This window comes from Balaenoptera acutorostrata, chromosome 14, assembly GCF_949987535.1.
Source record: "Balaenoptera acutorostrata chromosome 14, mBalAcu1.1, whole genome shotgun sequence".
NCBI lineage: Eukaryota > Metazoa > Chordata > Mammalia > Artiodactyla > Balaenopteridae > Balaenoptera > Balaenoptera acutorostrata.
Window position 1 is genome coordinate 50064622 of NC_080077.1, and position 12757 is coordinate 50077378.

A 12757-nucleotide genomic window follows, 5' to 3' on the forward strand; every position below is an offset into this window, starting at 1 on the left:
CCTCTGAGAACTCCAAAAGCATTTGTAATTGAGACCACATATATTGATAATTTACCACTTAATAGCTTCATTGTTGGTTTAATTCGCCAACTACATTGGCATATTCAATTTTTTTTATTCTGATAATCCTAATCTCAAAACAAGGCACATATGCATGTATATGTTTCATATACTTTGGATTCAATTTAAAGTGACTGTTGGTGTGCTGGAGCTCACTTCCTCTTGTTTGCAAGAGCCCTTTGTTAACTTTTCAGAACTTTTAGGAGCCAGTTGACATCACATAGGTAGCTTGACATTGGCCATGCTGGGAGAAGTCACTTCAAGGAAATTGGTAAACTCTTCAAGCAGGGCTCTCCATATCCTCCAAGAGACAGTTGTTAAACATTTACCAGTATACAACTGGTTGTCACAAATCTGTCACTTTGATGGTGTTGAAAACATGGTTTTCTCTAATGTAAATGTGAGTTCTACCACCCATGGCTGTTGTGGGGCTTCACTGGCATTACAAGTAATAAAAGTGATTTGGAAACTGTAGATAAGGTATGGTATTATTACTACAAAATACAGAAGCAAAAGTACCGAAGAAAGGAACAATATTACAATGCCTGAGATGTTTTACATTAAATCGTGAAACAAAAGTGCCCAGATGTAATCTGTCCCAAAAGCTATTTGACTTCTTTGGTGTGACTAACATGGATAAGAGGAGATATGCCAAAAGTCGAAAAGCAGTTTTGTTTGGAATGACTCCCCTTCATCTTCTGTATTGTATTCAACTTATCAGACACAGGGGAAAGACAAGTAATAGAAGAAAGTGAAACTACTAAGAGAGAATAAGAAACTCAGAATATAACAAATTTAGTGATGATGGTGTTTCCTAAGCCGAATTAAATATCTAACAGTAGATGTAAAGTTAAAAATAAGAAAAGATATACAATGACCTTAATGGAAAAGGACAAAGTCATTTATAAACAGTGTAGTTGACCAGTGTCCTGGCAAAATATGTTAACATAAGTTTCTTAGTCACTTTCATCAGTAATTAAATATTCAGTAAGCAAAGAATTTTTAATGTGCTGTTTGCAAATTTCATGTGGTTCATGAACACTTTCATTGTTTCAGTTTTTAAATATTCGAGCAGGTAGCCTCTTTGAAGGTTTTTTAATTTATTTTTCCTTTTGAGATTTTTTTTTTTTTTACTGTTTTTGAGCTCCACTCTTCTATCTTCTTTTTCTGTCATGATCTCAACTTGTACTCATTCTGTCATCCAAAGGATTAACAAAGTGATTATTTTGAATGTGTATAAAATATAAATTAAAGTAAATGTTTGTTTGTTTTTTTTTTTAAATTTATTTATTTATTTATTTAATGGCTGTGTTGGGTCTTCGTTTCTTTGCGAGGGCTTTCTCTAGCTGTGGCAAGCGGGGGCCACTCTTCATCGCGGTGCGCGGGCCTCGCACTATCGCGGCCTCTCTTGTTGCGGAGCACAGGCTCCAGACGCGCAAGCTCAGTAATTGTGGCTCACGGGCTTAGCTGCTCCGCGGCATGTGGGATCTTCCCAGACCAGGGCTCGAACCCGTGTCCCCTGCATTGGCAGGCAGATTCTCAACCACTGCGCCACCAGGGAAGCCCAAATTAAAGTAAATGTAAAAAAAAATCACAAATTAAAATTATTTTCAGATACCTCAAAAAGCTATTTTCCTACCAAACGTATAATTACCCGTTACAATTAAAAACAATAAATATATGAATTTTATTTAATATTAACAACTCAAATTCACAATTATAAAGTTTTTAAATTTAATTTTTGAAAATTTAATGAAACCTTATTACATATTTTTATGAAAATCAAACTATCTGCAATTCTAGTATAACACGTCCATTTTCCTAATGTAGAGTTTGTATCACACTTCATGTATGCTATGTCTGCACCTACATACACACAATTTGAAGAATAATATAAAAGTGTTCAGTATTGTAAAATGTTCCTCAGCCACTATGTTCAACTGCTTGAAATTTTACCTTAATTTGTGAGTATCTCTGGTGTCCTGAGAGAAGCAAGAAAATGGATACTTGGCACTAGGGAAGATACTTCATTAGGCCAAAAGCTATAGCATTCACAATGAGAGGAAGAATTTGACAAGTTAATTATTTTGTCTTTTCTCTTATCTGTCTCTGCTACTCAAATCCTCCCCACATTCCAAAGCAAGTTCTTTCTCCTATGTCAACCGCACCATAAACCGTATTCCATGGTATTTGTATTCAGTTGCCTTTTGTATTGTAGACATAGGGCAAAAGATGTGGAGAATTATTTCCTTGGGGACTAAATGGTGTTATTTCCAGGAATGGATGTTTATGAGTCACAATTGTACCAGCAATATGCACTGGATTCCAAGTATCAGAGGTGCCTGTGTGTTATTTAATAAGTTCATTTTAGGTATGTTTGTGACATGTTGGGTCCAGGGCAGGGCTCTTCCACCTGGGTCTCAGGTACTGGTTCCAGAAAGTTCACAGAATTGTTATTTCTAGATTGCGGCTTCTAAAAGCCTTTTATAACTGTGGCTTAAAGCCCCCAACCCCCAGTTCTCTTCTAGTCTTCCAATGCCGCTGGCAAACATAAAGTTTTCTTAGAGTAGAGGTTTTTAATCTTTTGGGTCCCACTGTCCACTCCATCTTAAAAAAACCTGTCAGATTGAAATTTAAAAGTCCGCATTTTCTAAGGACAAATATTTAGAGAAATTTAGTTATTGTGTCTATTGCTTATGGTAAATTTTTAAGTCAAGTACTACAGGAAGTAAGTTCTTTTGAGTATTTAATTTATAAATCTTACAGAAAATTAGCCCTATTCTCCCCCTCCCCCCAGTGCTAATGTTTAATATCATAAACCAGAATCAAGTTTATATCCCAGAGTTTGGAGGCTTCTGCTCTGTAGAAACTGAGTAGCTCCAAATGAAAGAGCTCTATCTACATACTGACATTTGAGGCTCATTTCAATTTTAAAAAATGCAACCTGGTCTTCCTATGGTGAGGTCCAGAATCCAACAGCTTACAATCTGTTCTGTTGTGCTTCATGCTTAAATACTAATAGCCAAGTATCAGATTGAAGGAAGCCTTCAGTGTTTGAAGAGAGATCAAAGTAAATAGGAAAAAAAGGAAGCCAGAAAAAACAAATAATAATAGGAAGTAGAAGTAAACTTCTAAGAAAAAAAGACCATAATTATACTCCATAGGGATAAGAGAAGAGAGTCTATCCATAAAAACTAAACAAAACAAACAAAAATAGAATACTACATAAAATATATAAACAAGAAACGTTCAAAGAACAAGAAAGAGTACTTGGAAATTAAAAATAGGATAGCTGAGAGTGATTTAAAAAAAAAAAGGTGGCAGATAAATTTAAAGAAATCTCTGAGAAAGCAGGGTAAGCCAGAGATGAAAGATAGAAAAGATAGGAAAATTAGTTGATCAGTCCAAGAGTCCCCATACCCAAATAATAAGAGAAAGAAAGAAGAGAGAGGAGGTGATTATCAAAAAAATATATAATAAAAAATTTCAGAACAGAAGGATATTGATTGAAAGGGCTCACCCAGTACCCCACACAATGAAAGAAAGAAAGAAAAAAAAAAAAAAGACCCAAAGCAAGGCATATAACTGTGAAATTTCAGAACACATTGGGTAAAGATTTTGAAAGCTTCCAAGTGGGGGGGTAAAAAAAGGTCAAAATCAAAGGATAAAGAATCAGAGAGCACTGGACTTTTCAGCAGCAACACTGGAAGCTTAAAGACAAGGGAGCAATATCTTCAAAATTTTGAGGAAAAAAGTATTTTTACCTGAGAACTCTATACCTAGGCTTTCTTTCTTTCTTTCTTTCTTTCTTTCTTTGTCAATTATTTATTTTTTTGTTGAGGTATAATTGACATATAACATTATATTAGTTTCAGGTGTACAGTATAATGATTCGATATTTGTATACATTGCAAAATGATCACCACAATAAGTCCAGTTACCATTTGCTACCATAAATAGTTACAAAAATTTTTTCTTTTTCTTTTTCTTGTGATCAGGACTTTTAAGATCTACTCTCTTAGCAACTTTCAAATATGGAATACAGTGTTATTAACTACAGTCACCATGCTGTACATTAGTACCTTGGTTTCTGGATAGGCACTGTGCTAAACTGAATGTATCATGTTCTATGCAAAGCACTAGTAAAAGCAAATTGTCACTACAACTTATTATAACCTATTAACAATTAATTAATAAAAGGAAGTGATCCCTCAAACTATTAAAAATCAGAAGTAAAATGTGATTTTTCTGTTTTCATCACACATACAATGGTATTAAAATTAGGGCAATGGAACCAAAATATTAAAGAATTAAGTTCTGTTTGTGGCTTATTCTCTTGTAATCTTCTTGTTTGAGAAAGTTAATTAAAGGAATAATTGGATCAATAAACTATCAGTATCAATATGTTATCTCTCTTAGGATGTCTTTTTAAAAAATTAATTAATTAATTTATTTATTCTTGGCTGTGTCGGGTCTTAATTGCGGCACATGGGATCTTTCCTTGCAGTGTGTGGGCTTCTCCCTAGTTGTGGCGCACAGGTTCCAGAGCGCATGGGCTCTGTAGTTTGTGGCATGTGGGCTCTCTAGTTGAGGCAAACAGGCTCTCTAGTTGTGGCGTGTAGGCTCAGTAGTTGCGGCACCCGGGCTTAGTTGCCCCGCGGTATGTGGGATCTTAGTTCCCCCACCAGGGATCAAACCGTCGTCCTCTGCATTGCAAGACGGATTCTTAACCGCTGGACCACGAGGGAGATGCCAGTCTCTTAGGATATCTTTATTTGGAGCTTTAGAACAAAAACTATTCTGGCATCTGGAAACAGGTTTTAGTTGGTTACTCAAAGCTTCCTCTCGACCTGGACACTAGAAAATTACTTGGGAAACCAGTAGCCTTAGTATACCCCTCTCCCTTTTTTTGGCCACGTAGTGCTGGCATGTGGGATCTTATTTCCCCAGCCAGGGGTCAAACCCGTGCCCCCTGAAGTGGAAGCGCGGAATCTTAACCACTGGACCACCGGAGAAGTCCGTCCTCTCCCATTTTTAATAGACTAAGGTATACCTGCCACATACCAAAACCCTGCCTTTTTTTGAAATAAGGAGAATATGCTTCTGTCTTCCATTGCCTGAACTTCCAACAAAAAAGAAAGCAAGAAAAGAAAGAAAAAGGAAGGAAGGAAGGAAGGAAGAGGGAGGGAAGGAGGGAGGAAGAGGGGGAAGAAGGGGGGGAGGGAGGGAGGGAGGGAGAAACCAATTGAGAAAGTCCAACTTCAACATGTCCTGTATCTGGGAACTTGAGATAGTAATTGTTTCATTCCCACCCACATGCCCTTCTCAGAGAATCTGCCCCACCCACAGTTCCTGGTAGCGGCAGCCCTACTGGCGTTAGACTTTGTCTCCAGACCCACAGCTGATTGGACCAGGGGAGAAACCTAGCCCAATCAGATTCTTCTGTTTGATTATTTAAACAGAGACCTAGATACTGAGTCAGTAACTCCATAGAGACTGTAGAGCTGTAAGGTCAGGTAGACTCAGGACAGGCGCCGTTTTTTGCTGTGTGCATACAAATAAACTGAGAAAACCGTTCTTCAGAAATAAGCCATAACCTAGATGTGCTAAAGGAAGCAGGAATCATACAGCCCTAGTGAAAGATTGAGAGAACAGTGGTCTGATAGCTTTGACGATTCCTATACTTGTATTTGGGATCCATGAGATTTCCCTATGGGTTTCTAACCTCATGCTTTTTACTTGAGTTAATTTGGATAGCTTCATTTTGCTTATAACCAAAGAATCCTTGACTCAACAGTTTTCTAAAGTGCATTTTTGGGGGACTTCCCTGGTGGTACAGTGGATAAGACTCTGCGCTTCCAATACAGGGGGCTCGGGTTCGGTCCCTAGTCAGGGAACTAGATCCCACATGCATGCCACAACTAAGAGTTCGAATGCCACAACTAAGGAGTCCTGGAGCCACAACTAAGGAGCCCACCTGCCACAACTAAGACCCTGTGCAACCAAATAAATAAATAAATAAATGAAAAAGAAAGTGGATTTTTGGAACCCCACACTTCTACATTTTCATACCTCCCTTGTAATATATTTTATGTTGGTTGGGGGCAGGGAAATATCGGAGAGGAGAAGACATTTCCTTTGCAATGTCCTACAGAAGAGATGCCTGGATCCTTCTAGTCACAGGGATTCATAGGTGCTTAAAGGATCACCTTCTTCAAGACTCAGCCTGCTCTTCAGTAGTTCTGGTAGATGCTAGAAGAAACCAGACGATCAGCCACCGGATTAATAATCCATATAATTTGATGCCATTTATTAATTTATAATTATGTCAAACTGTAATTTATAAGTAAATGTTGTAATAAAGTTATTAAATTTATTATGGTTTGCAAAATAAAGCTATTAAATCTTAGTTGCAGGTTGCTACCACCAGTTTTTCTATAGATTTAATACATGTAGTTACAGTATTTTAAGTATACATGAACATTTTTAGAAATTTTTCATTTATTTCCTTGATCTCAGGATTCTTAAAAATCTAAAAAAAAGAAAGGAATTTTGCAAAAACCGAAATGAATTTGATTAAACTATCAACCAAGATAGATTTTATCTGCTAGAGAGAGCAGATTCTAAAAAAATGGAGAAAGTTATTGTTTAAAATTATAACCTTAAGACACTCAGTAAATTAAAGTCTAAAAACTCTCCTTTATACATTGATATAATTAATGGAACTGACAATGCTTTGCTGGACAAAAATACTCCCAGCTCCTCACCTCCGGACATTGAAAACACTGCTCCACATCAGTCAAGATAGTTACTTTTTAAAAAAATATTTATTTATTTATTTGGCTGTGCTGGGTCTTAGTTGTGGCATGTGGGATCTTTTAGTTGTGGCATGCCAACTCTTAGTGGCAGCATGTGGGATCTAGTTCCCTGACCAGGGATCGAACCTGGGCCCCCTGCATTGGGAGTGCAGAGTCTTAGCCACTGGACCACCAGGGAAGTCCCTTTTTTGTTGTTTTAAAAAAAGTAAAATTACATTTTGTGGGGGGGAATTCCCTAGCAGTCCAGTGGTTAGGACTCGGCTCCTTCACTGCCGAGGGCATGGGTTTGACTCCTGGTCAGGGAACTAAGATCCTGCAAGCCGCATGGTGTGGCCAAAAAATTAAAAAAATAAAATCACATTTTTTTTTTTGGTGGGGATGCAGTTTCCTTCTTGGTTCCTTGTTGAAACTTTATTTTAACAAACTATGTGGTATTGATATCTCTATTTGAGAAAGCCTCTGCTGAGAAATTATCAATTTTCAGCCATGTATTCAGAGAATGTGGAGAGAACATTCTCTGATATTCGTGAACAAACCTAACCTTCATAATTTTTACAGAACCAGTTTGGTATTACACACTCAAAATCCACAACTGTAGTTTTCAACTTAGCAAAACTTTGTTTTGTCTCCTGTGTGCTTCGTACTATGTGAAAGCATAAGATCAGGACCCTTCAAAGGACTATACATAAAATGCATGAAACTAGGAATTTATACATTTCAGTACAAACTCAACTAATGAATTTTATTCCACAGAGTGTAAGAATTACAAAAATTTGAAGTAGGGGAGATGCCACTGTTATGAGTAGTAAAGTGTGTAAAATATGTATGGGTAAACATCAGATAATTATGTATACTTTTGTATGGGGTCATATCACAAAGTATGAACTTTTAAAGCAGCTTCCTCTTTAAATGACTTTCAAATTCTGAGATAATAAAAACCATATGTTTATTTATAAATTGGTCACACTATTTACAATCATTAAATTCTTATGACAGTAGGGAAGACCAAAAATGAAAATCATCATAATTTTGGATGAAGGGAAATAAGTTAATTTTATCCTTAGTTAATTAAAAATTAGAATATTTTACATGCTTAACTATATATGACAATTCTTATCTACTCTGAATAGTGAAGTCACGATACTGTTTATTTAGTTTCATACCTAAAGGAAACGTGAAACTTTCCCATTCACCTTGATATTTCTACAACCTACTTTATATCGAGCATTATTTTCACTTAACCTTAAAAAGGGTATAAGTGGGACTTCCCTAGTGGTGCAGTGGTTAAGAATCCGCCCGCCAATGCAGGGGACATGGGTTCGAGCCCTGGTCCGGGAAGATCCCACATGCCGTGGAGCAGCTAAGCCCATGCACCACAACTACTGAGCCTGCGCTCTTGAGCCCGTGAGCCACAACTACTGAAGCCCATGCACCTAGAGCCCGTGCTCCACAATGAGAGAAGACACAACAATGAGAAGCCTGTGCACTGCAACAAAGAGTAGCCCCCACTCACCACAACTAGAGAAAGCCCGTGCACAGCAAAGAAGACCCAACACAGCCAAAAATAAATAAATAAAGGATATAAGCTTTTCCTAAGAAAAACAATATTTAAGGAGGTCATCACTTCAATTCATCTAATTTTTTATTTTTTATTTTTATTTTATTTTTTAATTTTTTGGCCATGCCATGTGGCATGTGGGATCTTATTTCACCGACCGGGGATGGAACCCGCACCCCTTGCATTAGAAGGACAGTCTTAACCACTGGACTGCCAGGGGAGTCCCGAATTTATCTAATTTTAAAAATTTAAGTATAGTTGATTCACAATATTATATTATTTTCAGGTGTGCAACATAGTGATTCAATATTCAATTTACCTAATTATCACTTTAATTTTCCATTGGATATTTTAAAGCTTAATTTTTTTTAAAGAAAGCAATTATGTGAACAAAGTGTTGCAGTTATTCTATTCTTTCTATTCTATTCTATTCTATTTTTCGGAGCAGAGGAAGTTTTATTGCAGGGCCAAGCAAGGAGAATGGGTGGTTCATGCTCAAAACCCCCAAACTCTCTTGCAGTAAATTTAGCCTAGCTTTGTCCAAATAGGTGGGTGTTGATGTACGGTTGACCCTTGAGCACTTGGCCCTCCATATCTGCAGTTCTGCATCCACAGATTCAGTCAACTGCAGATCACATAGTACTGAAGTGTGTACTTAGTGAAAACAGTCTGTGTATAAGTGGACCCATGCAGTTCAAACCTGTGTTGTTCAAGGGTCAACTGTATATAGTTTATCCACTCAGAATTCTAATTACACTCAAGGAATATTTACTTTATCCACTCAGATTTATACTTCTGTCTAAGGAGTTACATAAAAAGGAGTGATTCCTTTCTCCTTTGTACTCATTTATTTTCCTACATAAAAGTTAGTTGTCACTCAGCTACATGTAAAAGGATGAAATTAGAACACTCCCTAACACCATTCACAAAAATAAACTCAAAATGGATTAAAGACCTAAATGTAAGACCAGATACTATAAAACTCTTAGAGAAAAACATAGGAAGAACACTCTTTGACATAAATCACAGCAAAATCTTGTTTGACCTACCTCCTAGAGAAATGGAAATAAAAACAAAAATAAACAAATGGGACCTAATGAAACTTAAAAGCTTTTGCACAGCAAAGGAAACCATAAACAAGACGAAAAGACAACCCTCAGAATGGGAGAAAATATTTGCAAACGAATCAACAGACAAAGGATTAATCTCCAAAATATATAAACAGCTCATGCAGCTCAATATTAAAGAAACAAACAACCCAATCCAAAAATGGGCAGAAGACCTAAATAGATATTTCTCCAAAGAAGACATACAGATGGCCAAGAAGCACATGAAAAGCTGCTCAACATCACTAATTATTAGAGAAATGCAAATCAAAACTACAATGAGGTATCACCTCACACCAGTCAGAATGGGCATCATCAGAAAATCTACAAACAACAAATGCTGGAGAGGGTGTGGAGAAAAGGGAACCCTCTTGCACTGTTGGTGGGAATGTAAATTGATACAGCCACCATGGAGAACAGTATGGAGGTTCCTTAAAAAACTAAAAATAGACTTACCATATGATCCAGCAATCCCACTACTGGGCATATACCCAGAGAAAACCATAATTCAAAAAGACACATGCACCCGAATGTTCATTGCAGCACTATTTACAATAGCCAGGTCATGGAAGCAACCTAAATGCCCATCGACAGATGAATGGATAAAGAAGTTGTGGTACATATATACAATGGAATATTACTCAGCCATAAAAAGGAACGAAATTGGGTCATTTGTTGAGACGTGTATGGATCTAGAAACTGTCATACAGAGTGAAGTAAGTCAGAAAGAGAAAAACAAATATCGTATATTAACGCATGTATGTGGAACCTAGAAAAATGGTACAGATGAACCGGTTTGCAGGGCAGAAGTTGAGACACAGATGTAGAGAACAAACGTATAGACACCAAGGGGGGAAAGCCGCGGGGGGTTGGGGATGGTGGTGTGATGAATTGGGCGATTGGGATTGACATGTATACACTGATGTATATAAAATTGATGACTAATAAGAACCTGCTGTATAAAAAAATAAATAAAATAGAATTCAAAAATTAAAACAAACTGGAAGAAGAGGCGAGAGCGACCCCTGGACTGGCCAAAGCCGCGCGCCACTGCATCCCAGTGTCCAGCGCCTACGTCCCGCCGCCGTCGCCACCATGCCCAAGAGAAAGGCTGAAGGGGATGCTAAAGGAGATAAAACCAAGGTGAAGGATGAACCACAGAGAAGATCTGCCAGGTTATCTGCTAAACCTGCTCCTCCAAAGCCAGAGCCCAAGCCTAAAAAGGCCCCTGCAAAGAAGGGAGAGAAGGTACCCAAAGGGAAAAAGGGGAAAGCTGATGCTGGCAAGGATGGGAATAACCCTGCAGAAAACGGAGATGCCAAAACAGACCAGGCACAGAAAGCTGAAGGTGCTGGAGATGCCAAGTGAAGTGTGCATTTTTGATAACTGTGTACTTCTGGTGACTGTACAGTATGAAATACTATTTTTTATCAAGTTTTATAAAAATGAAAAAAAAAATTAAAACAAACAAACAACAAAAAAGTTAGTTGTCACTTATTTCAATGCAAGTCTCCAATGTGAAGCAGGGTATTGCTTAACTCAACAGGGCTGTAACCCGAAGTGTGAGTAGGGGAGTGTCAGCGTTTCCCAACAGCAACGTCTCTAGCAATTAAGGCGTGGCACCACCAGTACTAAATAACCCAATTCCAGTCAAACATGTTCCTGCTCCTCATCTTCCACTGTGCAGTAAACTCTCTAATATATATGTTCTAATCCTTAAATAAAGGGAAAAAGCTAGAAAGAAAAAAGAAAAAACACCATCCAAAAACCAAAAGTCATCTATATCAGTCACTGGATTTTCCTGCATCCCTGCCAAGTTCCACAGCCTCCGAGCAGGTTTCCCAAGAGGAGATGAGAGAGGAGGGGCAGGGAAATGTTGCTAAGTAACACATGGGGTACAGTTGTGTAGTGGGCCTATCAGATGACACAACCTTGAGCCTTCTGCTGGTTCACGATCTTTCCACAATATAATAAAAGAGCTGCAATATTATATAGATACAGAGAGGCAAAATAGAGAATTCCTAACCTCAGTTGTTAGTTCTAAAAGATCAGCTAGTTTAAGAATGATATGGTTACTTATACCTTTGAATTTTTCTTGTTAGTCTTATTTTTCCCTGGACACTTTCAGGGTTAGGTATCATCTTTTTGTATTCATGAACTCATGAATTAGTTCAATCATTTATTCATTCAACAATGATCCATCCAGAACCTATTACGGCATTGTTACATCTTAAGTACTAAAACTGAGACTCATATTGATATCATGAGGTTTCCATCAGAAGTTTGTTATCAAAATGAAAAAGCATAAAGATCAAAATCAGCAATTCCTTGAAATATTTATTATTGTTGCAATAATATTTATTATTTATTTTTAAGATAAGGCTAGAATATATGCTTTTATTTGATATGACTATGGGTTACAAAACAGATATGTCCCAATTATTATGGAAGGTAGAGAGGAAATCCAAACACCAATAGCTACATAATACACATTGGAAAATATATTGTTACAGAAGAATTTACCAGAGTTCCCTTTTGAACAAGAAACTCTTGGTTTGACTTTATTCAGTTTATACACATTTTTAAATAAAAGCATATTATTGTCTAAAGTGACCTGTGCTTGTTATTTACTTTTGCATATTCATCCCCTATTCTATGTCTAGGTTAACTTTCCTTTTTTTTCTGGCACTGCTAATATTGAGCACCTAATTTATACAAGTTGGAGAGATGTTAATTCTGCATGCTTCATCTCCTTTACATTCTAAGAAGTAAATACTGTCATTATCGCCACTTTACAGATAGTAAAACTAAGGTTAAGTAAGCTATCCAAAGTCATACAGCTTGAACTACAGAACCAAATCTGAGCAGTCTGTCTCCAGGACCCTCCCCATTAATCATTATGCTATACAACTCCCCATGAGCTTCATTGCATTTCCTGATCAAAATTTCATATGGTAGGGACTTCCTTGGTGGCGGAGTGGTTAAGAATCCACCTGCCAATGCAGGGGACATGGGTTTGAGCCTTGGTCCGGGAAGTACCCACATGCCACGGAGCAACTAAGCCTGTGCTCCACAACTACTGAGCCTGCGTTCTAGAGCCTGCGAACCACAGCTACTGAAGCCCAAGTGCACCCTAGAGCCCACGCGCCACAACTACTGAAGCCCGCACTCTCTAGGGCCCATGCTCTGCAACAAGAGAAGCCACCGCAGTGAGA

At 37.6% G+C, this 12757-nt stretch overlaps 1 protein-coding gene and 1 non-coding gene across 2 annotated transcripts; one reads left to right on the forward strand and one right to left on the reverse strand.

Moving 5' to 3' along the window:
• Positions 1 to 6983: 6983 nt before the first annotated feature.
• TRNAG-CCC (transfer RNA glycine (anticodon CCC)) lies at positions 6984 to 7056 on the reverse strand. The gene has a single exon. It is a non-coding gene; the product is annotated as a tRNA-Gly (tRNA).
• A 3494-nt stretch (positions 7057 to 10550) lies between these two features.
• Positions 10551 to 10989, forward strand: LOC103008595 (non-histone chromosomal protein HMG-17). Its single transcript, XM_007190699.3, has one exon. It carries the CDS (start codon positions 10638 to 10640, stop codon positions 10908 to 10910), a length of 273 nt encoding a protein of 90 aa, XP_007190761.1. The 5' UTR covers positions 10551 to 10637; the 3' UTR covers positions 10911 to 10989.
• The last annotated feature ends 1768 nt before the right edge of the window (positions 10990 to 12757 follow it).